Source organism: Pelodiscus sinensis, chromosome 6 (genome assembly GCF_049634645.1).
Source record: "Pelodiscus sinensis isolate JC-2024 chromosome 6, ASM4963464v1, whole genome shotgun sequence".
Taxonomy (NCBI): Eukaryota; Metazoa; Chordata; order Testudines; family Trionychidae; genus Pelodiscus; species Pelodiscus sinensis.
Genome location: NC_134716.1, coordinates 84,362,977 through 84,390,086, shown reverse-complemented (window position 1 = coordinate 84,390,086; position 27,110 = coordinate 84,362,977). Strand labels below are relative to the sequence as shown.

The 27,110-nt window shown below is 47.0% G+C and overlaps 1 protein-coding gene across 8 annotated transcripts in view; it reads left to right on the top strand.

The window, feature by feature from the left end:
• Nucleotides 1-27,110, top strand: part of ANKRD31 (ankyrin repeat domain 31) — a 195,420-nt gene that overhangs the window by 60,732 nt on the left and 107,578 nt on the right. For all 8 annotated transcript variants that reach the window (XR_012904845.1, XM_075932280.1, XM_075932281.1 and 5 more), the window contains 5 exons: nt 4,711-4,754; nt 9,696-10,343; nt 12,603-12,895; nt 14,218-14,354; nt 25,044-25,229. Coding sequence is in view for 7 of the 8 variants with exons in the window: in XM_075932280.1 (XP_075788395.1) it covers nt 4,711-4,754; nt 9,696-10,343; nt 12,603-12,895; nt 14,218-14,354; nt 25,044-25,229 (1,308 nt within the window). In the remaining variant the exon portion in view is untranslated. The remainder of the gene's footprint in view (nt 1-4,710; nt 4,755-9,695; nt 10,344-12,602; nt 12,896-14,217; nt 14,355-25,043; nt 25,230-27,110) is intronic.

The window sequence follows — 27,110 nt, the reverse complement described above, 5'->3', positions numbered from 1 at the left end:
AACATTCCAATGTGGAAACTAAAGAACCTGAACTTCCAAACAAGAAAATCAACTTTATGCAGGTGGAATCTGACTCAGATGATGAAAATGAACATGCATTAGACTACATTGCTTTGGATCATTATCAAGCAGAACCCAACATCATCATGGACACGTCCTCTGGAATGGTGGCTGAAGACTATAGGGACATACAAATCTTTAGCACATTTGGCATGTATATACCTTGTGATGCAGGTTACAACAGTGCTATGTGAACACTTATTCTTGCTTTTAGGTGGCATTATAAATAGGTCACTATTCCATGGAGAACCTAGTTTAAAGCCCTCCTCACTAAGTTAAAAAGCTTGCTTGTGAAAGATGCTCTTCCCTCTCCCTTTGTTCAGAAAATTTCATCTCTTCCTAGCAATCCTCCTTTCTGGAACAACATCCCATGGTTGAAGAATCCAAAGTCCTCTCTCCAACACCACTTGTGCAACCACACGTTTACCTCCACAGTTTGCTGATCCTTACCCAAGCCCTTTCCTTCAAGTAGGAGGATAGACAAGAACACAACTTGGACCTCATCTTCCTTGATCCTTTTTCCCAGAGCCACATTGTCTGCAGTGATCTGCTCATCATTCTTGGCAGTATCATTGGTGTTCATGTGGAGAAGTAGGAAGAGGTAGTAGTCCGATGGCTTGATCAGTCTTAGCAGACACAGACACACCCTGAATTCTAGCTCCAAGCAAGCAGAACACTTCTAGAGTTTCCCAGTCTAGATGGCAGATGGATGACTCTGTCCCCCTCTAGAAGGGAGTCCCCAAACACCACCACCGCCACCACCTGTTTCCTCTTCTTGGGATGATGGTCATGGAACTCCCATCCCTAGGACTGTGCATCCCATGACTTTCGTTCTATGGAGTCATCTTCTGATTCCTTTCCTCAGAGAATTCTTCCAAACCATTCTCTGCTGTAATACCTGGGCAGAGAGCCTGAAAATGGTTTCTTACCTCTGTCTGCATGAGAGGTACATGAGTTCTCCTCTTTCTTCTGGAGGTCACATGCTGCTAGATTTCCTTCCTGCTTTGCCCTCTCTGATTCTTCAGCATACTGTGCCTGCAGTACTAAATGCTGACTTCTGACCCAAAAGTCTTCATTTTCTCTGATGCAACGCAGGGTGGATATTTGGGCTTCTGGTCCTTTTAACCTTCTCTTCCAATATGGAGACCAGCTTGCACTTCATACCAATGAAGTTGCTTTTTATCCGCTGGAAGACTGACAAACATGACACATCCTTTGCAGGTCACAATAGCTGATCGCTCATTATCCATATTGTCTTCTTTTTAGGAGCTTCTACAATTTCTTCTAGGAGCTTCACAGAAGACTGAAAAGCACAAAAACTCTGTAGGAACTTCCCCCAGGCGAACTCCTCCTGTTGCTTGTCCTCTGTTTGATGCTCATACAGTTCACAACTGGCAAAAAGCAGTTGGCCTGGCTTAAAGCCTTCCCTCCATTCAACCACTAACAGCTCACCTAGAACAAATGCACTGCCAGTTCACCAAAATTCAAACAGTCTCACTTTTCACACAAATCAATACACAGTCAAACCGTCACTGCAGCTAGCTCCAGTCAAACAAATTGTTACAGCAAACAGACACTTGGATATTCACCCCATCAGCTCACACCACCATCACCCTAACGCAACACTTATCGTAGCTCCTCTTGGATGGTTCCCAGAAAGATTCCATTTGTCTGTTCTCTACTCGTTGTTCACTCAGTTGTTATCTGGCTGCTTTTTATAAGTTTGCTGGTTCAAAGCAAGGTGCCTTCTCCCCAGCTAGACGATGAAAGCTCTCTTTTACGTGGCGTGGGATATTGTTGAGACTGACCTCCTCCTGGTGTTGCCTTTGCCAGTCCTTGGGAATCCTTTGAGACTGTGGACAAAGGGGCTTGGATTAGATGAGTTTACTGGCTCCGCATGGAGTGCTTGCCTCCCTCTCTCTCTTCATTTGCTCCTCCTCCCTGGCCCTCAAGAATAATGACATGAAAGCATGATGGGAAGCTCAGCTCACCATTCTTTCTGTCCTACGTCTATAATTTGTTTCTGTCTGGGAGCAGGGAAGTGGAGCGTGTCTTATCAAGTGGCTTGGGCTCCTGTGAGTGCTCAGGTAGACACCAGAGGGAGGGGAATAGAATATATTTTGTTTTCCGATGCTTGTACTAGAGAGTGGAAATGGCCAAGGGACAGTAGAGTAGTCAGTCAGATGTGTGTAAGGGCTAGTCAGCCTTTCATCACTTTGTAAGATGTCTGGTTAAGCAGGGCAGTGCTCATTTCATCTTTTAAAAGTCCCATATATAGCTGCTTCAATAACCCCCATCTAAATGAATAGGGAGAAGAGTGCCTAACTGGCACCTATCCTGGCTCTTAAAATTCCCCAGGTCATGAACCATTTAGAGAATGGCAAGATTGACATGCTAAGGCCCTAAATTATGTCAAGTTAAGAGGCCCTGTAGCATTACCATAAATTGTGTATTGTTCTAACAGAAAGGAAATGAAAATAAAAAGAATAAAGTTTTATATTTGCATATACATTGATACATAGGATGCAACTAAAAACTAGTAACTTTTTTATATTTAGAGGCCCTTCATAATCTGAGGCCTTAAACTATATGTTACTTATCTTGTGCATAGATCCAGCACTCATTTAGCAAGTTCTGTCACATGGCACTAAATAGACAGTGTCCAAGTACCTTTAAAAATCTGTCCCTTCTTTTTTCAAAGATGTCCTGGAGCACAAGTTACATTATTTTTCATATAGTGTTGGGATTGTGTAACTTTTGCAGTTTGTTATAAAATCATTATTATTCTTTGTTTTCCTAAGACAGTGTTTCCCAAAGTGTGGTCTGCAGTCCAGTACTGGTCCTTAGAAAAAAAATACCGGTCCTTAGAAAAATTATCGTGCATGATCCAATTAATTTGTGTGACGGGGTAGCAGCACCCTTCACTGCCGAGCATGGTAGCGCGGCCCTCTTGGGAGAGAGCCCGCCACTGCGGCGTCTCTGCCACGCATGCTCCTGGGCGGCGGGACTAGTTCCAGAGGGCACTAGGACCCAGAGAGAAGGACGGGTGCTGGGTGCACTGATGCAGAATGTCCAGTGCCAGATGCGGCCAGGAGAGGCAGTGCTAGCCAATAAAGTGGCCAGGATTGGGACTGGAGGGGGGAGCCATGTGTACTGACGCAGAACGCCCGGTGCTGGATGCAGCCGAGGGAGCCAGCGCCGGCCAATAAATCGGCCGGGATTGGGGCCAGGAGGGGGAGGGGTTGAACAACCCACCAGACAGGTAGGGCCAGCGACACAATTTATTTGCATATTCAGCATTTGCTTAATGAATATGCAAATATGCAAATAAATGTTACCGGTCCTCCAAAAGCTTGTGAATGGGTTTACTGGTCCTCAATATCAAAAAGATTGGGAACCACTGTCCTAAGATATTCATATACTTCTAGATTGATGCTGAGTCAATTGTGCTAGCACTGCCTAATAAAATTGTACTCTACGGATGTGCAAAGGGAAGGGAGGATGTAAGAACTGCAGTTTCTGTGGCTCCCTGTGGTCCTTCATAGCACTTCCAGGGCTCAAGACACCCTAAGAGGTGTCTGTATTAGGGAAGTTAAATATAGGTTAATTGAATAATCAAATAACCTAATGAATTCTTATTGGTTAGTTGACTATTCTATAGTCCCCCAGGGTGGCGCTGGCTGCCAGTGCACTCCGGCCCCACTCCCGGGGAGTCTCTTGCCATTCTGCGTGGGGTTTAAAAACCAGCTCCTTTCGTGGACCAGCTGCCTGTTGCCGTGTGCTGCTGCCTCTGCTACAGAGGCAGCAGCAGAGGGTGACAGCGAGGGGAATGCATGTAGTCTATAGCATTAACCTATAAGCTTGTGCTTACACTATTACATCCCTAAGGGTATGTCTGCACTACCGCCCTAGTTCGAACTAGGGTGGTTAATGTAGGCAACCGAAGTTGCAAATGAAGCCCGGGATTTGAATTTCCCAGGCTTCATTTACATCTTGCCGGGCGCCGCCATTTTTAAAGCCCCGCTAGTTCGGACTCCATGCCCGCGGCTACACGTGGAACGAGGTGTACCGGTAGTTCGGAATAGGAAGCCTAATCCAAACTACCTGCTCCGTGCCGCGTGTAGCCGCGGGCACGGAGTCCGAACTAGCGGGGCTTTAAAAATGGCGGCGCCCGGCAAGATGCAAATGAAGCCCGGGAAATTCAAATCCCGGGCTTCATTTGCAACTTCGGTTGCCTACATTAACCACCCTAGTTCGAACTAGGGTGGTAGTGTAGACATACCCTAAAATAATAGAGCTGAGAGTGTGGAGGTTGTGAAAAATATGCTGCATACCCTGAAGCAGGTGATGGTAGTTGATTGGTAGCCTTTGAAGGCACAGAACTATGAGTCACACATATAAGAAAACAGGAGGTAAAAGTAATAATGTAATATAACTAAGTCAGAAAAAAATTGTTGTTAAATAGAGCTTTCTTCACCAAACTAGATTAGCTTAAGCCAGGGACCTCAACAAGAAGTGTGAAGGGAATTTGAAACTTCAACATCTTATAAGAACCAGGGAGCCCTTAATCAAAAAAGGCTGAGAAACTCAAAAAGTGCAATTCAGTGACAGGAAATTTGACAAATATTATTTTATTTACCATTATTATAGGTATAGATACTGACATGTTGGGATTTCAGAAAACAGAGAGTAAGGTGAGTTGATTGTTTCAGTAGAATGCATGTAAACAGTTTCATTTGATTTACTTAGCATTTACGGAGTATTTTCTGGAAAAAAATGTGGCTGTATATGTTTAGAATATTTAAAGGAAAAATAGAAGTTTGTCCAAACCCACTCTGAAGCACATGTTCTTAATACAGATGCATAATTTAGCTTGAGGGCAGTTTGTGGAGGGACTATGAGAGCTGTGTCAGAAACTGAAATAGACACAAACTTGTAAACAGTGAGGCTTCCTTTAATGGGTCAGAATGTTGACCTAGATGCTGAAGCTCTAGAAAGCCTAACCTCCCTTGCTGGCAGACTCATAGTTACTGAAAGTGGTTGCAATTTTCCCTTCCCAGAGAGTTAAGGAGCAGCAGGTTTGTAGAAATTGTAGTGGTGCCTAGACCTGTCTATGACTCTGGAAAGGAGTTTGGGCAGGAGATCTGGGATACAGGCTCTGGGATAGACACGGGATGCTAGGTGCAGGCTCCGGCCTAGGATAGGGTGTGTGACTGCAGGAGGGATTTAGGGGAGCAGGCTATGGGAGAGAGTTTGGGACTGGAGGGGATGCAGGGGAGAGGGTGTGGGAGAAAATTTGGTGGCAGGCATGAGTAGGAGTGTGATACTTATGTGGAGTACCCCCACATGGCGATAACTCCTAGTTGGGTGTCTCCATATGCTGCTGACCACAGGACCACCCCTGCAGCTCTCATTGGCTGCAGGGACATGCCAGCAGCCATGCAGAATGAGCAGACAGGAAACACTCTTGCCCTTCTGCGCTGCCGATGGTGCGGAGGGGGGCCCCCGTGCCGTTTTAAATTGGTAGACCAAGGACCGCACCGGGGGAGAGGGGTGTGCACAGGAGTGGCAGGCAGGGCCAAGGGACAGACCCAGGCCCAAACTGTGCTAGACCCAGGTCCCAGGCCAAGAATATTCCTGGTGCCTGGGCATCATGGATCCATATAACTCATTTGCATGCAGGTGTGTAGTAATCCATAAAGTTAGCAGTACTAAACTTGGAGCTGCTTCTGATTGGCTATTTCAGGGAGATGCATTTTTGCAACTCTTTTATCCATGGTGTTGAATCCAGAGTCCTGTATTATCATGCACACTAAGTGAAGCTTTGTTTCTATTCACTTCACTAGCTTCCTGCCACCAGTGAGTGTGGGGGCAATTTCCTCCCCTTCTCCCAAACCCCTTCCATGAGCCAGGGAGCAGAGTGGTCTGGGGGTAGGCTCTCTCCCCTTTTCCCCACCGCTGGTGAGTGCAGGGGTGAGCCCAACCCCTGCTGCCTCCTTGCCCTGCTTCTGTTCCCCGCAGCTCCTGACCCCATAGCGCTGCTGCCCTTGAGTACTTCCCACCACTCATCTGCAGAGGGGCCGACCCCTTGATCCCCCCCATGGAGGGTGCAAGTATTCTGGCTATACAGGGCACCAGAACTGGTAGGAATGGCCTTGCTCCAAACCCCCTCATCCTTGGCCCCATCCCAGAGCCTGCATCCCCTGGAGCCTACATCCCCTGCCAGCCAAACCCCTTATCCCAGTCCAAAGTCCCCTCCCACGCCCAAATACCCTCCTAGAATTTGCACACTCTCACACACCCCTGTGCCCCAGTCTGGAGCCCCCTCCTGCACCTCAGCCTCCTGCTCCTGCCTAAGAAAGTGAGGAGGGATGGAGTGAATGATAGAAGGAGGGGGATGGAGTGAGCGGGGCAGGGCCTCTGTGAAGAGGTGAGCCAGTGGTGGGGCCTTGGTGAAGGGGTGGGGAAGGAGTCTCCAAAAAATGTTAAATCAAAATGGCAGAGTTGTTGACTCGAGTCCCACGACTTGAACTTGAGTCCGACTTAAGTCACCTAGGTGACTTGACTTGAGACTCAACTCGGGTTCATTGTTTGTGACTTGAGATTCGACTTGAGACTTGCTAATTTTGTTAAATCGACTTGGTGAAAAATTTGTCCGAAAATGCCGATATTGATGGCTTGCTTGTACAAGAGTGACTTGACATTTTTTAAATTAAGACTTGAGACTCGACTTGGGACTTGACTTGAAAGTGACTTTAGGTACTCAAGACTCGACTTGAGACTTGAACTGTGGTGACTTGAGACTCGACTTGGATTTGACAATGATGACTTGAAGACAACACTGCAAAATGGTAGTCCTAAAGTATTACAGTAGTTCTCAAAACAACATTAACATCCTAAAATGATTCTGAGGGGTAACCGGAAAAACCCAGCTGCAGAGCCAGATGAAACAGGAAAAACTTCAAAAAACAACCAATAGTCTAGTAGCACCTTAAAGACTAACAAAACATGTAGATGGTATCATTAGCTTTCGTGGGCGCAATTCACTTCTTCAGATGACGGGAATGTTGGATGTCCAGATCCAAGAATAAATAAGGGAAGGAGGGAGGGGGCGAGAAGGAAAGAGGAGGAAGAAAAAAAGAGACAGTGAGTAGATAAGCTTCAGAGGGATAGCCGAGTTAGTCTAAAATGACTAGTTGGGTTTTATTGATTTTGACAGAATAACAGCCCTAACTATTTATTCCGCCATTTCTCTATCTTCTGAGTTTCCTCACACCCTAGTATCTTGCAATAATCTTTTTTTTTCTAATGTTCTCTCAAAAGTTGGCCATTATTGGTGTTTCAGAACCTGTAATTCTTCCTTAATTAATCCTGTGCATACAGTGCACAGGCCCAAGATCAAGCACCTTATTGCATTTAACTGCGAGTGCTTCATATTGTAAAAGGTAGCTTTTCATACTGGATCAGATTGTCATTTCAGAGTCCCTCCGTGCCTCAGACCCTTAAAATGTTGTATAGTTATAATAATTTAAGAATATTCTTTGCCTCTTTTGGAAATCATATTTATGGCATGACTAATCATTTTCCTGTTATTTAACAAATTTGCTTTTCCTATTCCCTTTTGTATACACACTTGCTAATAAATCTTTTAATTTTAATTTGCAACCTTGGTTACTGGATTATATCATAGTGCTGCAAATTTAGTCTCCATAGAGGACTGCACGCTCCAAGTTCTTAAAATCCATAAATAAATATGAAGAAGGTTCTTCTTCTAAGTGATTTTGTCCTCTCATTGTTTTATTACTACAGGTTAAACCTCGCTGGTCTGGCACCCTCGGAACCTGACTGGTCCCGAACAAGGGGTTTTGCCGGACAGGGGAGGTCCCTCCCCTCCTGACCCAGGCGCCACCCTGCTCCCACTGCTTCCCCAGCCCCCTGGAACTCTCTAGATGCCGCTGGCCCTGCTGCTACCAGGGCTGGAGTGCCATGGCCAGAGTTCTGCAGGTGGGGCAGAGCTCCGCAGTGGGCAGTGCTCTACAACCAGGGCAGAACTGAAGCTGCCTGGCTCCTTGACTGGGGCCAGAGTTGCGCAGCCAGGACAGAACTCTGCAGCCATCTGGCTCTGCAGCTGGGGCTGGAGCTGCACAGCCAGAGCTGGAGCTCCATGGCCGGGGCCAGAGCTCCTGACCATTGCTTCTAAATGTCGCACACTCCTTGCAGGGCAGGGCGGGAGGAGACTTCACATGCTTTCCCCAGCCTCCAGGCTTTGATTGGCCTGGGGGCGGGGGAGCAGCAGGGCCTCCACAGGCTGGATCAACTTGTTTGACAGGACACATCCAGCCTGCTGAGGCCCTTTTGCCCATCCCTGCATTAGATGATCATTATAGTCCCTTCTTACTTAAATATGAGTCTAAATTAGAGATGTAAAAGCTTAATCGGGTAACCAGCTAACCGATAAGCTGATTCTTATTGTTTATCAGCACCAGTTAAACTCTTCATAGGACTTCTGGGAGCCACGAGGTAGTGCGGAAGCTGCAACAGCCCTGGCAGCCCTGCAGCAAGCCAGGTAGTCGTGGCAGCCCCAGCAGTCCTGATGGGCTGGGAGTAGCGGCAGCCCCAGGAGATCAGGAGCCATGGTAGCCACAACATTCCCATGGGGCTGCAAGTTGTGGCAGTCTCGGGAGCTGCAGCAGCCCTGGGAACCATGGTAGCCCTGCAGGGCAGGGAGTCTTGGCAGGGCTGGGAGTGGCGAGAATCTTGGCAGCTACAGGAGATACAGCTGTCCCAGTTGCCATGCAGGGCTGGGAGTCTTGGCAGGGCCAGGAGTGGCAGGAGGCCCAGCAGCTGCAGGAAACACAGCTGCTCTGGTGGCCAGGTGGGACCAAGAGTTTTGGCAGAGCCGGGAATGGTGGAAGCCCCGGCAGCTGCAGGAGACGCAGCAGCCCCAGTGGCTATACATGGCAGGGAACCCCAGCAGCCCTAGGAGCCTCTGCAGTCCCATGGGGCTGGAAGCACTGGCCATGGCACCTGCTCTGGGCTGGGAGCTGCAGTAAACAGTATAACCAATACAATTTCTATCATTTATATAGTTAATCATTTTAAAGATTTTTTTATATCCATAGTCTAAATAGCAACTATATTTACTGTACTTTTTGCATAATATTCAGTGTTGGATGTGGGACAAACTTTCTGAACCCTTTCATTAGTTGCATGTGATTTAAAAACAAAACATAGATATCATAATGTATCTGCAGTCATCTGCACTTCTACTATTTGTTTTGATTATATAATGACTTAATGTCCTGCTGAAAAAGAAAGAGAAATCAGCCTGAACATTAACATGGGACACTAGTATCTTGAGAGTAGGATGAGACCTTTGATCTCGCAATAGTGGTAGATTTATTCTGCATCTTATCCTGAATCTTAAGTAATAGGGGTGTCAACAACTCAGTTTATTCAGCCATTATGACTATTATTAGGGTCGATAGGCATTTTTCCATTGTGGGAACAGGGCCATGTAGCTTTATCCAAAAATTGTAAACATAATATTGTGAGTATCAATTAACTATAAAGTAAGTATTAATTACGTGCTTTTACAAATATTTCTCCATTTTTGTAAACATTTTTTCTTGTAGATTTCACAGCAATTAAACGATGAAGATGACTCTCCAGAAAGAAGCCTACTGTCAAATGCAATTGTACAAGAGGCATTCATAGATCCAAAGGAATATATACCACCAAATGTATTTCCAGAGAAAATATATTTAAAAGATTGTCAGAGTGTGGCTATGACCACTACAGAGATAAATACCGGGGTAAAAAATAATTCTCTTGAGAAGTCTGCAGCTGACTTTATTTTGTCAACATCAGAGAAGATTTCCAGGGAAACATTAACTTTACAAAATATAATGACAGATGAATTTGAAGTTAGAGATTTGCTGAAGCCACTTAGTGATTCAGAGAGTCCAGACTTGACAAACCCCTTGCACAACACATTAAAGTGTCAATGTGATGCTCTATCTGTAGATATATCAGTAAGTGAGAACAGCAGGGACCTGCCACTAGAGCTTCTGACAGCGCTGAACTCCTTTTCAGAATCTGTAGTGGGGGAGGAAGGAGAGGTCAATAAACAAGAACATTTGAGATCAGAACTCAATATTTTCCAGACAGATAATTGCAGTCAAATAACTGATAATAATTTTGAATCTCAATTTCCTATGATGCAACTGGAAGACATAAAGTCATTAACAGAGTCTGCATTTCAGGATACTTTATATGAACAAGTATGTATATATTTTAATATTTTAATTGAAATGTTTTGTATATCTACTATATATTTTAGAGAGTTTGTGCATCTGTCTGTGTGTCCGTCCATCTATTTGTGAGTTCATTTCTTCAAGAACTCCTTCTAAATGGTAATAGCTAGGACCACCAAATTTGGTATATAACTTCCTCTTATCATAACCTAAAGCATTGTCAGAGTTTGGCTGTGCCAGGACAATGGGATGTGCAGGAATGTGGTTGTTTCACATCAAATGGAAAGAGGGAGTATGAACAATTATACACACAACTGACCACAGGTAAGCAGCAAACACAGGAGACATTTGTACTCTAGAATGACCACAGGGAGCAGCAAGCACTCCAGCCCCAGCAAGCAGCCGCACACCGTGCTACACAGCCCCTGCCAGCCTGGGCTGCACCTGGGGAACAGCTGTGCACCATAACGCACGGCCCCACTGGTCCAGGCTGGGAGCAGCCAACGGGCAGGCTGTGCAGCCCCAAGGAGAAGCTGGAGAGCGGCCCCTGCCACCCTGGGCCAGCCTCAAACCCAGGCAATGCTGGGTAAGTCCTCTAGTCTTACAATATTTTATAGAGAGTTATTTTTTTCTAAGCTGTTATTTAATTTTGCTGTAGAATTACTGTGTCTGGAATTTATATTTTTATTATGTTGTTTTTTATTTAAAATCTACTAATTGAACTTATAGAATGGAGAAATCCCAATAAATTTTGTCTTCTTGCTTCATGTACTATGCAGTGTTAGATACCGTAGAGTCAAGCATCTCACAGATATGTAAAAATAGAAATAATGTCTTTTCTTGCCTGTAGAATGACTAGCTTGATTAGCTGAAAGGATTGTTATATATGTATGATTATATGTGTGAGTTTGTGTGGTGGTGGTGGGGGGGGAGAATTTACTGAGGGAAAAATGTTGAGGACAAGCCATTATTTCAGTATAATTCTCCTCCCTTTGAGACGCTCATGTGGGTGGAGGTTACCAGTGGTCTTTTTTCCTTTCCTGCCCTGATGAATTCAAGTTGTACACTGCTGTTATCCTTACACAGCAGTCATCCTGCAGAGAGGATCCATAGCAGGTTAGAAGCACAGAGGCAGAGGGACATTAAAGAAAAGAACCACTTGAATCTCCTGTCCAAGTGATCTTGAGGAAAAGAGGAATAGTGGTAGCAGGAGGAAACCCTATTTTATTGAGAGCAATAGACCTCCCTTACAAGTGTTGAGCCAGATTCACTGTTATGCTCCAGCTTCCTAGGAAGCATAATTTTGGTGCTATAAATCAACAATAAACCTGGTTATTGTTATCTAGTTAAGATAGTTTACAGCTGTTTTGCTTCTCCAGAGCAGCGTGAAGTATACTGAAAAACCTGATATTTTATTAATAACACAAAATAATCCTAAGTATAATGAAGCGTACAATAAATGAGATAATTTCAAAGTTCCAGAAGACTCATTCCATCAGAATTGTGACCTCTTACAAGGCTTGTTTCAATAAAGTATTCATTTCTGATGTCTGTAGAGTGGCTGCTTGGAGCTCAGTATATGGGCTTGTCTATACTTAAAACATTGTGATGCTTCAGTGTCAACACTACCTGCTCTAAAAGGAGTAGTGTAGGTAATCCACCTCCCCAAGAAACAATAGCTAAGTTGATGGAACAATTCTCCAGACAACCTAGAGCTGGCTACACAGTGACTTAGGGTAGATTCACTGTTCAGCTCAGGATGTGGATTTTTCACACTTTTGACCAACATCATTAAACCAACCTAATTTTCTAGTGTAGTTTTGCTTCCAGTCATTCTTCAGTATTGCAGTTAAGATTCTGGTCTATATCTTTAGGGAAGACAACTGTGTAACTGCCACCAGGTAGAGTTGAAGCCAGGACCTTAGTTTAGGAGCCTCTACAGCTTGAGCTATAAAGCCAGCTGGCTCTCATCTTAGGCTGTAGAGCTCCCTTGTTCTTATCCTTTCACTGTACGTGGTCTAAGTGCCACTACATGGGACAGTGAACCACACTAGGGGTATGTCTACACTATCCCGCTAGTTCGAACTAGCGGGGTAATGTAGGCATACCGCAATTGCAAATGAAGCCCGGGATTTGAATTTCCCGGGCTTCATTTGCTCTTTATCCATGTTTACCTATATACCTTAAATGACACTTTGCTTTTAGCACTGCATGTCATAATCCAGAAACAGCATTCCTTTTAATATAATGACTACCAGTAATTTGAAAAAATTCTTTTTGTCACAGCTTGTAGATGACCAGAAAAACCAGGACTTGCTAATTTCAGATTGCAGGAATGTTGCCGCTAATGACGAACAAGCTAGTGAAGGAAATTCATGTTCAGTAGAGAATACCTCAGGTGTAGAAACTACCAAAACAACTTCATGTACATTAAAAAAGTCAACTCGATTAAGAGAAAACTGTACTAAAAAGCACATTGAAGAAGCTTCTAATTGTCAAAAAACACCAGAAGAAACACATCAGAGAATATGTAGCAAAGATGAAGAAAGAGGAAATAAAACTTCATCTAAAGACTTTGGGTATGATATATATACACCATAAAAGGCTTACTTCTCTTCATCCATGAATTGTTTGTGTCTCTATTTAAATGTGCATTTAAGTTGTATGAAAGGTAAAGATTTTACATTTTCTGTAAACACTCAAGGGTATTTTTACAGTGATTTACAGTAAAACTCCACTGGTCCGTCATCCAATGGTCCGGCACTCCTGATGGTCCGGCACCATCTGGAACCCGGAAGTGCTCCGGGCAGCCGGACAATTGGAGCTGCTCTGCGCCTGGCTTCCCCGATTCAGCTGCTGCTGAAACTGACCAGTAGCCAAATGGGGAAGCCAGGGGCAGAGCAGCTGGGGTGCTGCCAGGTTGGTCCCGCAGTGCCGAGGGGTGGCGCTACGGGACCAAACTGGCAGCACCCCAGCTGCTCTTCCCCTGGCATCCCCAAGAACAGCTGGGGTGCTGCCGGGTTGGTCCCGCAGCCCCGAGGGGCAGTGCTATCGGACCAACCCGGCAGCACCCCAGCTGCTCTGCCCCCGGCATCCCCAAGAGCAGCTGGGGTGCTGCCAGGTTGGTCTCACAGCACCGAGGGGCGGCGCTACTGGACCAACCCGGCAGCACCCCAGTTGCTCTGCCACAGGCGTCCCCGATTCAGCCGCTGCTGAAACTGACCAGCAGCAGCTGAATCGGGGATGCCTGGGGCAGAGCCGGACTATCAGAAGGGGGGCTATGAGGGATCTGGAGTGGCATCCCCCCCACCCCAGACCCCTCATAGCTCCTCCTTCCGATAGTTCAGCATATTTGATAATCCAGAACCCCCTGGGTCCTAAAGGTGCCAGATTATCGGAAGTTTACTGTATATTCCAGTCAGGGGCAGGGAACCTTTTTTGGGTTGGGGGCTGCTGACCCACAGAAGAATCAGGCAGGGGTCATACACAAGTGAGAGGAAAAAAGCCCCAAAACCTCACTGACATGGACTCCAACTGAGAAGGAGAAAGACGCTCTCCACATTCCTCTCTCACACCAGAACCTAGGGGAGTCCAGCCTAGTAGATTTTGTGTGTTCCAGCCCCGCAAGGGATGGCATGGGGCTGGAGCATCACTGCAGGCTCCTCAGTGCTGGTGAGAACCCTGAGCCTTGGGGTCCAGATCCAGGTAAACTGGGGGCTGCCTCTGGGTCTTAGGTTCCCCACCTCAGCATTGAAGTTTTTGTGATCATGCGTAGTACGCATCTGCACATAATTATAAACCTTTACAACTTAATTTAAAAATAATCTCGTGTAAATATTACATTGGTGTTTATAGAGTGCAGAATATTTGTCTTAATTCTAAACAAATCTCTCATCAATAGAACACAAGATTTTGCTTGTAAGGACAGCAAAGAACTGCATTCAGAGCTGGAAACCAGTACATACCCAGGATCAACTATAGATGGAAACGCCAAGGATGAGCAAACAAGGAAAAGCCAAAGGCTTGCAAAGAAAATTAGTAAGAGATACTTCTGACATTTATTTGCCAGATAAACTACCCTTCTGTTAAGTGATTCGAACATACTGAACCAAAAAAGTATACATTTGTTAGATAGCATTTTCAAAGACACTGAAACGTGGATTTATGAACTACCTTTTTTAAAAGCTCCATATACATCAGTTTCAATAATACTCCACAATAATTTGTACAAGTTTTTATTCCATAGTTACAGTACAGAGTCGAATAATAGACCTGCTTACACAAAACCTTCATAAAATTTAAGAAGACTTTTCAAGAGTGAAAATCTAATTTTATAACATTGTTACTGAAATGATTGAGTATTCAGAAACACCAACACACACAAAAAATATAGATATAGAACACAAATATATGTCCTGATCCTGCATTTGGATCCACAAATCAAACTCCTATGCCTGTGCAGAGTCTCTCTGAAGTCCATCTGACTCAACATGCACAGGATAGCATTCCCGTGGAGCAGATGGCAGCTTTCAATCTCTTTCATGTACTTTTATAACATCTTTTGCAATTATTTCTGTGCACCTCATGCTCTGTATTACATTTAGGCTGTGTCTACACTGGCATGGATTTCCGGAACTGCTTAAAACGGAATACTATTCCGTTTTCAGTTTTTCCGGAAAAGGAGCGTCTACATTGGCAGGCTGCTTTTCCGGAAAAGCCCTTTTTCCGGAACAGCGTCTGTGGCCAATGTAGACGCACTTTTCCAGAAAAGAGCCCCGATCGCCATTTTCGCGATCGGGGCTTTTTTCCGGAAAAGACTACTGGGCTGTCTACACTGGCCCTTTTCCGGAACAGTGTTCCGGAATAAAGACTTATGCCCGAGCGGGAGCAGAATAGTTTTTCCGGAATAGCAGCTGATTTTGTACAGTAGAGCATCATTGCTTTTCCAGAAATTCAAGAGCCCGTGTAGACAGCTCACAGCTTATTCCGGAAAAGCGGCTTATTTTCCGGAATGAGTGGCCCAGTGTAGACACAGCCATAGTCTCATAATAGCCTGTAAAATAGAGAAGTCTTGTTAGTTCCATTTTTACGTCTGAGGAACTGAGGTGTAAAGAGACTTGCTAGGGTTTTACAGGAAGTCTGCAACAGAGCACAGATTTAAATCTGGGCCTCCTTACTTCTTTTCAAGCCCACTTACCACTGGACTATAATTACTTTTAAGATTGGTGGGTTACTATTATTTTCATTTATGTAAGTCAAGTTTGGCTTTAACTGTGTCCCTAATTTAAGAACTTTTATGAAGGTATAAGTTATATGAGCTACAATAGTAGTATCATATTTGTTATTTGTAAATTTTGCCATTGCTCAGCAGTACAGTTTTCATGAAGGATTATCAGTATTTCCACTATAACCATGTTTTTGACGGGTTTTCTAATCAGATAACTAACATGTTTAAAATGAAGTCATCAACAAGTTTTCATTCAAGAGCAAATTTTTTTTAAACAAAATATTCAAAATAAAACTCACTTTTGTGTTTCCATCGTGACTGGGTATGACCAAATCCTATTGCACAGAGCAAAGTTAATGTAAATGGTCTTTTCTTACATTTCAAAATATCAGCAGGCTGAAGTTTGGAATCTTTAGCCACAACCATCGGGGTGCACAAATAGCCTACAACCACAGAATATGGAGAAGGGTAGCTCTCTACTCCACATGAACAAAATTTTAAACTAGTGGGTCTGCACAATGCATGTCCTTGCCACACCTCCTGCCTGTCCAGAATCCATGCCCATCCAGGATCCTTCTGCCTTCTAGCATAGACAGCTACCCTGGAACACTTCTCCACATCATGAAGGGCAAAGCTGAGGCTGCGGCTTTGCTCGCGGTGCCCCTGGTCTGCTGGAGACGGTCCCCAGGAGACCAGGGGCACCGGGAGCAAATCCGCAGCCGCGGCGGGTCCTGCGCCAGAGCAAAGCCTCAGAGGCGAGGCACCCCGCCGCTGCGGCTTTGCTCCCCGTGTCCCTGGTCTGCTGGGGGGGGGAGGGGCGCAGCTAGTGTGCCCCTCCCCCCAGCAGACCAGGCTTTTGTTGTGGACCCTGGGGCAGAGCAGCTGGGGCGCTGCCGGTTGGTCCCACAGCACCGCTCTGGGCACTACTGGACCAACCCGGCAGCACCCCAGCTGCTCTGCCCCAGGCGTCCTGATTCAGCCGCTGCTGGTCAGTTTCAGCAGCAGCTGAATCAGGACGCCTGGGGCAGAGCAGCTGGGGTGTTGCTGGGTTGGTCCAGTAGCACTGAGGAGCAGCGCTACTGGAGCAACCCAGCAGCACCCCAGCTGCTCTGCCCCAGGCGTCCCTAAGTCAGCCGTTGCTGAAACTGACCAGCGCTGACTACAGGAAGCCCGAGGCACAGTTGCTCTGCACCGGGCTTCCTGGAATCAGCAGCTGATCAGTTTCAGCAGCAGCTGACTTGGGGTTCTTAAGTTGAATCTGTATGTAAGTCAGAACTGGCGGTCAGTTTCAGCAGCGGCTGAATCTGGACGCCAGTTCCGACTTACATACAGATTCAACTTAAGAACAAACCTACAGTCCCTATCTTGTACGTAACCTGGGGACTGCCTGTATACACAAAACACAAAATTGCTAATTTAGGTGCCATAGATCTGGTAAGAAAGAGAGGAATGACTATATACTGACTGCTTTTCTTTTAAGGGACTGTGGCTCACAATAGCAGATTTGATCGTGAAAAAGATTTAATACACTTTGCCTTAAATGTAGACAGCCAAGAGTTTAAAACAACAGCTGTTTAAAAGCCATATTGTTTTATTCTGTGCATTGAACCCATTTGATATCAAGAAGAAATTGCTGCAAAATTTATGGAATTAAATATCTTTAGTGTGTGTGATTTATGTTTACCTATTTTATTTGAACAACATTCTGAAATGTCTGTTTTTGACAGGTTAGTAGTTGGACAAAAATTCGTGTTGACAAGATTCTTCTTCGAGTGCTTGCTTATGTCCATTCCACTTAGGCGTGCACGTGCCGCATGCACAAGTTCCAGAAGCTTTTTACCCTTAGCAGTACCCATTGGGCCAGCCAAGGAGCCCCCTGGAATGGCGCCAGTATAACCACGCATATATTCCCTGGCTGGCCCTCACCCCCTCAATTCCTTCTTACCGCTCATGATGGTTGCTGGAACGCTTGGCTTGCTATCGCAAGTGTGCCCTTAGCACTCTTATCTCTTGTAAATAGTTCTTAGTGTTTTGAGTTTCTGTTGCTAGAGTTGTTAATAGATAGTTCGCTCCCATTTTCCCCCCTTTGTGGGGGATATGCCAGGGCCTCAGGGCTTCAAACCTTGCCTGCACTGCTTGAAGCCTATGCCCTGCAGTGACCCACACAACGAGTGCCTAAAGTGCCTGGGGGAAGGCCATTTGATGGACTCCTGGATGATTTGTAAATCCTTTAAGCCAAGGACTAAGAGAGAACATGATTCTAGACTCAAGCTACTCCTGATGAAGTCATCACTCCAATCACCAGCACCGGAATCAGCATAGTCGATGAGAAGCCCACCAGGGTCAATCCGGGACGTTGAACATATCTCAAAGCACTTCACGGCATTGGAGCACTGGCCGGTGCCAAGGCACCGCTCCCAGTCCCCGGCATTGAGTGCACGCAAGATGGTGCGAAGAAGGAGATCACCCTTGAGACAGGACCAAGGGGCGCATCCGCGAGGGGATGCCCCGAGGCTTCATCTCCAGTGCACCATCCGCACAGACCGAGCCCTGCATGGGCAAGCAGCATGGAGGCCCAGGACCTGTCCATGGAGGAGGTCCCACAGCCTTCAACCCCGGATACGTTTTTGGCAGCTCGGGAGCTGATAGAGCTCACGTCCTCCCCAGGCTGGCACCTCATGGTACAGAGGTGCGCGCGGGCTGGGAACGCCATGGGGTTAGGGTGGCTCTGTCACCTCCTTCGGTGCCACCTCCCCCATCACTCGGGATGTGAATCAAGTCTGGCACTGACTGTGATAACGGCACCGACCCCGCCAGTGCAGGATCTGTGCGGATTAGGACAACCGTCCCTCCAGTGCCACCAGCGCCACATCTCCCAGCGCCAGAGTCTTTGTCTATGCTCCAGCTGGCACCGCCACTGCCACACCAGGGGAAACCATTGGCTATGGCACAGCACAGCCACTGTCATGAGCAGGCATCATCTGAGGACTGCCGTGGTCCACATCGGAATGCTCCTCTGAGTCAGATGTGGAATCCTTGTTGTCTAGGGCCTCATTGCGTTGTTCTGCCAGGTCACAGAGGTCGAGGTCCTGGCACCGATCCCGGTCTTGGTGTTGGTCTCGTTCGCAGCACTGCTCAAGGAGGGCCAGTCCGACTACGGTGCAGTCATAGTCCCCGCAATAGCAGCCACCTACTTAGTGGCCCTTTTGGGCCCCCTGAGAGTACCACCAAGCCCAGGGCCAGGGCTCTTCCAGGTCAGGATCGGTGGTGGCCTCGTCATACTCAGACCATAGGGCTACCCCCTCAGCTACCCCACTAACAAGAGGCCCTGGTCAGAGAGAAGAGCCAGCCTCCCGGGGTTGAGTGGGGACTCTGCACGTCCACCTCAGCAACCACCCTCATTGGGCTCTAACCAGATGCAGCCCACTCAATCCCTGCCAACTGTGCCTGTAGAAGGGCCACCACCGCAGAGGGACTCCTCGTCCTCATCACCAGATGAAACCTTGGCGGACCCGTCCCCAGCTGTGCCAGCCATGGACATGCAAACGCATCAGGGTCTCCTCAAGCGTCTGGCCCAAAACTTGGGGGTGCAGGCCAAGGAGGTCAAGGAGGATGCGGATCCAATGGTGGACATACTTACAGCTGATTCCCAGCAAGGATCACCCTCCCTCTCAATAAGACAGTGGCAAAAATTACAAAAATCTTCTGGCAGACACCAGCCTCCATACCACCGACTCACTCAAAATGGGGTCGAGAGATGGTACTTTGTGCCATAGGCCGGGCATGAACCTCTATTCACCCATCCACCCCCTGGCTCAGCGGTGGTGCATGCCACCTGCCAAAAGGAAAGGCAGGGTCAACTGGGTCCCATCCCTAAGAGTAAGAAACCTAGAAAACTAGATCTCTTAGGGCGAAAGGCTTATGTGACGGCTGAGCTGCAGCTGAGAATTGCAAACCAACAAGCAATGCTCAGCAGATACGCATACAACTCTTGGGCGGCTGTCAATATGTTTAAAGCCAAGCTCCCTCAGGGGTCCCAACAGGAATTTGAGAAGGGAAAGGTGGTCTCTAGGATGGCCCTTTATGCTGTACTGGACAGAGCAGATTTGGTGGTATGATCAATGGCCACGGGCATAGTTAATGCACAGAAGCTCGTGGCTTCAGGTCTCTGGCATTCCCCCTGAAGTATAGACAACGCTTCAGGATCCGCCTTTTGAGGGGTAGGGACTTTTTTTGGAACAGACTGATAGCAAGTTACACAGTCTTAAGGATTCTAGGGCAACATTGAAGTCCCTGAGTATTCATACCCCCGCCCCGCAGTGTCTCTCGCTGAACGTGAGACCACAGAGGCGGTACCAACAAGGCTCCAGGTTTGACAACAGATGGAGGAGTAGGGGGAATAATGCCGGAGGCCCCAGGAGGTGCTCTTGTTTGGCCTCCGATCAGAACCAAGGGCCCCCTAATAACTCCTGGGGCCCAAGGTCAGGCTTTTGAAGGTGTGTCCAAGGATGGAGTACCAGCCCCAGTGCTAGATCGCTCCTTCTCAGACAGACTTCCCCTTTCCATCATTCCTGGCGCTCCATCACTTCGGACCAGTGAGTCCTCGACACCCATTCCTCTCTTCCCTTCCGTCCCACCCTCCTCCTTGTCCCTCTTCTGGGACCTTCTTCGTCAGGAGGTCACTTCACTCCTCTCTTTGGGGGCGGTAGAAGAGGTTCCCCTCATATTCAGGGGAAAGGGATTTTATTCCCATTACTTCCTCATTCCGAAGTCCAAAAGGGGCCTTCGCCCCATTCTAGACCTCAGAGGGCTCAACGCCTTCATAAGGAAATCAAGGTTCAGGATGGTGACGTTAGCCTCCATCATTCCATCACTCGATCTAGGGGACTGGTACGCTGCCCTTGATTTGAAGGACACATATTTTCACATATCCATTGTCCCTCTCCACAGACAGTTTCTGCGTTTTGTAGTGGGTGGCGACCACTATTGCTTTGTGGTCCTGCCATTTGACCTTTCCTCTGCTCCCAGGGTGTTCACCAAATGTATGGCAGAGGTAGCTGTCTTTCTAAGGAGGAAAGGGCTCCACTGGCTCATAAGGGGTCGTTCCAGAGACCAGATACTGTCCCATATTGCGTTAGCCAGGGAAACCTTCTCCCAGCTGGGTCTTATGTTAAACCCTCATCCCCACTCAAAGGGTATGTCTACACTACAAAGTTAATTCGAACTAACAGACATTAGTTCGAATTAACTTTGATAGGCGCTACACAGGCAAACCGCTAGTTCGAACTTAATTCGAACTAGCGGAGCGCTTAATTCAAACTAGGTAAACCTCATTCTACGAGGACTAACGCCTAGTTCGAATTAAGTAGTTCGAATTAAGGGCTGTGTAGCCACTTAATTCGAACTAGTGGGAGGCTAGCCCTCCCCAGCTTTCCGTGGTGGCCACTGTGGGCACCACCAGGGAAACTCTTCTGCCCCCCTCCCAGCCCCGGAGCCCTTAAAGGGGCACGGTCTGGCTACAGTGCCCGTGCCAGGTGCAAGCCTGCCAGCACCCAGCCAGCAGACCCTGCACCTGGCATGGCACAAGCCAGCCACCCGCTGCCACCCAGCCCTCCACCTCTTCCCGGGACCAGGCTGGCGGCTCCCGGGAGCCTGCCCAGGTCCACAAGAGGCGGGCGCCCGCCTGGTCTAATGCAGACATCGTGGACCTCATCCACGACCTCCGCACTAGGCACAGGAAAGTGGCCGTCTAGGGCAGGATAGCTGCCAGCCTGGCTACCCAGGAGCAAGTTTGCATGAAAATCAGGGTGGTCCAGTGAGACCCCCGACCCTGAGCCCTGAGCTTAGAACATAAGAACATAAGAATGGCCATACTGGGTCAGACCAAAGGTCCATCTAGCCCAGTAGCCTATCTGCCGACAGCAGCCAACACTAGGTACCCTGGAGGGGATGGACCGAAGACAATGACCAAGCCATTTGTCTCATGCCATCCATCTGCAGCCTTCCACAAACAGAGGCCAGGGACACCATTTCTACCCCCTGGCTAATAGCACTCCATGGACCCAACCTCCATGACTTTATCTCACTTCTCTTTAAACTCTGTTCTAGTTCTAGTCTTCACAGCCTCCTGCAGCAAGGAGTTCCACAGGTTGACTATTTGCTTTGTGAAGAAGAACTTTCTGTTATTAGTTTGAAGCCTGCTACCCATTCATTTCATTTGGTGTCCTCTAGTCCTTCTATTATGGGAACTAATGAAGAACTTTTCTTTATGCACCCTCTCCACACTACTCATGCTTTTATAGATCTCTATCATATCCCCCCTCAGTCTCCTCTTTTCTAAGGTGAGAAGTCCCAGTCTCTTTAGCCTCTCTTCATATGGGACCTGTTCCAAACCCCTAATCATTTTAGTTGCCCTCCCCTCTCCCACCCTCTCTCTTCCCCTCTCCCACCTCCTTTTCCCAGTCTCCCCGAGTTTTGTTCAATAAAGAGAGTTTCTAGTTTTGAACACACATGTCCTTTATTTTGTACATCAGGAAGGGGGGCTAGGGAGGGATAAGTGGAAGGAGGTGAGGGAGGACTGGGGTACGAGCTCCCAATGGGGAGGACTGGGCTGTCTCTGCGAGCTCCTCGGGGTGGAAGCTCTCCTGCAGCCCCCCGATTGACCCCCCTCCCCGGATGGCAGCCTGCGGCAAGTGCAGCCGGGCTGATGGCCGAGTGCTGTGATGTGCCGAGTGTGGGCACTCAGGGCACTCCAAGCCAGGACTGCTTTGCAGGTGGGGAACCCCTGAGAACTGTCTGTCTGGGGTGGGGGTCAGGTCCCTTTAAGCACAGCCCTCGGCTAGCCTGAGACAGCAGCTTCACGCTCTAAGTCCTAATCTGATGCCCTGCTGGCACTGCTTCCGGCCAGCCTTAACTTTGGTTCTATGTGGACATGCTAGTTCGAATTAGCAAAATGCTAATTCGAACTAGTTTTTAGGTCTAGATGCACTAGTTCGAATTAGCTTAGTTCTAATTAACTAATTCGAATTAAGTTAGTTCGAATTAGTGCTGTAGTGTAGACATACCCAAATAGAGTTTGTGGGAGTGAGGCTAGATGCCACAATGGGGTGGGCGTCCCTTCCGAGCTCCATATTCATGTCCATAAAGGACATTATTCAGCGCCTCCAGGCCATCCTTATGACAATGGCGAGGCACTGCTTGAAACTATTGGGTCACATGGCGGCACGCACTTACATGGTGCAATATGCCAGGCTGCGCCTCCGACCCCTTCAGGCTTGATTGTCAAGGGTTCCTCTCACGACCACATTGATACTGTGTTTACTGTCCCTCCGGAGGTCCTGTCAATGTTGGACTGGTGGCTGAGGGAGAGCAAAGTGTGCTATGGGGTCCCCTTTGCTCAGCGCCCTCCCTCGATGCAGCGCAACACAGCAGCGATGTATTATATCAACCCACATGGGGGTGCTCAATCTTCTCCGCTCTGTCAGGAGGCTTTAGCCCTTGGGGACCTTTGCATTGTGCAGGGGGTTCACCTGCAGGTGACCTACCTCCCAGGGGCCTGCAGTACCCCAGCAGACTGCCTCAGCAGGGCCTTCTCGTCGCACAAGTGGTCTCTCAAGGAAGAGGTGGTGCACCTTCTTTTCTGCAGGTGGAGAACTCCCCTACTAGACCTTTTTGCATCCCAATCCACCAAGAAGTGCACCTGGTTCTGCTCTTACTGGGGCTAGGGCTCAGGGTCAGTGGGGATGCCCTGGCAATGCGGTGGCCAGCAGGCCTCCTTTACGCCTTCCCCTTCTTTCCCCTGGTTCATAAGGTTTTCCAGAGGGTCAAGAAGTACAAGACAACATTGATTCTCATAGCCCCAGCCTGGCCCCACCAACACTAGTATACCACGCTGGTGTCGCTATTGGTGGAGGATCCCATTGCCTTCCTGCTCTTCCCGGACCTATTGATGCAAGAGCTCAACCGGAGCCTACCCGAACCTACATTCTCTCCATCTCATGACTTGGAGGATCCTTGGCTGCGAGAGGGGAGCTCCTCTGTTCAGACCCAATGAGATGGATACTGATGGAGAATAGGAACCCCTCTACCAGGGCGACCTATCAGGCCAAGTGGAGGAGGTTTTCAGCATGGGTCATACAGAAAAGTGGGGACCCTGTGCAAGCTCCCTACTCTTAGATTACCTCCTCGACCTCAAGCAGCAGGGGTTGTCCACCTCCTCAGTAGGTGTACACCTGGCAGCCATCGCAAGGGGAAGGAGGAGGCTCTGTCTTCATCCATGTCATCGTCAAACATTTTCTGAGGAGTTTGGGTAAGCTCTAGGTTAGGCAGCCCATCCAACAGTAGGACCTAAACTTAGTGCTCCGGGGACTTATGAGGGCCCCTATTGAGCCATTGGCTATGTGCTCTCTCTCTCTCACCTATCCTGAAAGGTGTCCTTTTTTATGGCTATCACCTCAGCTAGAAGAGTATCTGAGTTGCAGGCTCTTTCTTCAGAGCTGCCATAAATGGTGTTTCATAAGGTCAAGGTGACCCTACATCTGCACCCCGCCTTTCTACCTAAAGTAGCATTCCTGTTCCATATGTCCCAGGAGATTTTCCTGCCAGTTTTCTATCCGAAGCCGCATGCAGATGAGAAAGAGCAAGCACTACATATGCTAGATGTTAGGAGAGCTCTAGCCTTTTCTTTGGAAAGAACAAGACAGTTTTGTAGGTCTACTTGGCTCTTTGTCTCTATAGCAGACAGAATGAAAGGCCTCCCGATGTCAGCTCAGTGCCTGTCCTCATGGATCACGGCATGTATCAGTGCATGTTATGACCTAAAGGAGAAGTCGGCCCTGCCTCTCACGGCCCACTCTACCAGGGCCCAGGCCTCCTCAACAGCATTCGTGGCACAGGTGTCAATCAGACATTTGTAGAGCTGCCACATGGTCTTCGGGCCATAGTTTCACTAACCATTATGCAATTACACAACAGGCTAGACAGGATGCAGTTGTTGGCAGAGCAGTGTTGCAGTCTGTTTCTTCTTAGGATTCTGACCCCTCCTCTGTGGGTATTGCTTGGGAATCACCTAAGTGGAATGGACATAAGCAAGCACTTGAAGAAGAAAAAAAGGTTACTTACCTTGTAACCGTTGTTCTTCGAGATGTGTTGCTTATGTCCATTCCAATCCTGCCCACCTTCCCTTTGTCGGAATGTCTGGCAAGAAGGAACTGAGGGGATGGGGAGGCAAGAAGGGGGGTTATACTGGCACCACTCCAGGGGGCTCTCCGGCTGGTCCAATGGGTACTGCTAAGGGTAAAAAGCTTCTGGAACTCATGCACGCGGTGCACGCACACCTAAGTGGAATGGACATAAGCAACACATCTCGAAGAACAACGGTTACAAGGCAAGTAACCTTTTTTTTTTTTTTCAGAAAACTTGTGTGCTAACCAGTGCTGAAGCCAAAATGATAAACAAAACATATTTTTCAGTTTACCAGATCTTTATTTTATGTTTTTCAGCAAAACAAACCTCTGTTAAAAAAATTTCAAATACTGCACCTGTTGTCTCCATTACTCTTTCAAAAATCAATAGGAAAAATCTCTTTGGGGAGACATTACTGCATAAAGCTGTTGCTGACGATGATACAGACCTTGTATGCAAAATTATAAAAGTTGGTGCAAATGTAAATACACAGGACTATGCTGGTAAGTTTCATTTCTAGTTAAAAGATAATTTACAAACAAATATATAGGCCTAAGTAATAAATGTTCATGGTACAAGATCACAAATGAAGGATGTTTTAGAGTTGATCCACCACTTTACTAAATTCTTAATAGTTTATCTTGGTAAATGCTCATAAGACAGGTGATAAATGTGCAGACCCATATATGTAATATATACATTACCTCCAAAACTCAATATTAATGTATTGATTATTTTCATCCTTCTGGTATGCACTCTATGTAAGACAGTCTAGAATTTGGCTTGATAGATTCAGTGTTGTTCATTTTGGCTATGTCTAGACTGCAGCGCTTTTCCAGGATACTGGAGGTATCCAAGGAGCACGTCTGCTTTTTTGGAAAAAATTTCAAAGAAGCGGATGCACTATTTCACCATCACTTTAAACCTTGTTTTACAAGGAAGAAGGGATGTGTTGAAAGAGGACTTTTTTCCAAAATTTAGCACCGTGTAGATACGCCAAATTTCAGAAAAGGCTCTTTTGACAGTAAAGCAGAAAAAGATATACAGTTTGCGTACTGCAAATTGCATTTCTTTTTCTGATTTATCTTTGCAGTGTAGACCTAGCCTTTGAAGTTAATGTGAGTTTTGCCCTTGCCTTAATGGGGAAAGGGTTGTGTTAAATTTCAATATCTAGAAACCACCAACATTCTAGATATCTCCGCATGTGGGGAGATGGTTGATGAAGAAGATGACTTTGGTTAACAAGATCTAAGTGTGCTTTGCTGCAGGTAGTAGTGGAAGGAGGATTGGAAAGTAAGGTGTGATGCATTTCTGTTGTTTCCCCAAGTTCACTCTGTCAATTCAGTAAGAGCACTGCCACACAGTGAACTCACACAAAGCTACACTCAGTAGCTCAGGGCTTACATACTGTCTTCATCTTTCCCAAATCGTCTTTCCTCCATTGAGTAGAATTGCTACTTTGGTGGCAGAGCCAAGGTGATGGGGAATGAGGGCTAGTGCCCCTGCTATAGAAATATTAGAGAGGCTAATCTATGTTTCCGCCCTGACATATCATTCTTTTCAAGCTGTGTGCATGCTTGGAGGTGTGGAGGCAAGTGTGAGACTGGTAGGGCTGGAACAGCTGCTGTGGCTCCTGGGACTAGCCTGGGGAACAGATAAGTACAGCTACCTCCCACCAAGTCTCAGTAGCTCCCCGTGGTCCCAATGCAGAGAATCCAGACTGCCCTCTCAGCCTTAGATTTCCCTCTGTCCCATGCAGAGCACCTTTGCTCCACCTGTTACTCAACCTCTGATTGCTACAGTTCTGCTCTCCACAAAGGTGAAAGATCGATTTTTTCCATATAACTAGAGAGGGAAGTAGAAAACAAGTAAACATTTTTCATCATATTACTTCTTTCTTTCTAGCCATTCTTCAATGTTCTTAAAGCAGGAGGTCAGACTAGATGTTCATGATAGTTCTTTTTGGCCTTAAAGGTCTACGAATTTATAAATTTAATGATGCTTGGAAATACTGAAATGGAACAGCCATACAGTCCCACCATTATTATTTTCTAGAGTCTGTTCCTGAGATAGGGACATATGTTGTATTATACATAGCTCAGGTTCTTTATTTTTCCACTTTTGTAATTGCAGTGAAAAGGAAGTTACTCACCATGTGCAGTAATGACTCTTCTTCGACGTAGTGTAACTTCCTTTTCTTCTTCAGGTAATGTCCCCCTGGGTGCTCTGCATAAGGTGACTACAAAGCAGTACTCACTATGGGTATGTCTACAGTACCCCGCTAGTTCGAACTAGCGGGGTAATGTAGGCATACCGCACTTGCAAATGAAGCCCGGGATTTGAATTTCCCGGACTTCATTTGCATAAACTGGGCGCCGCCATTT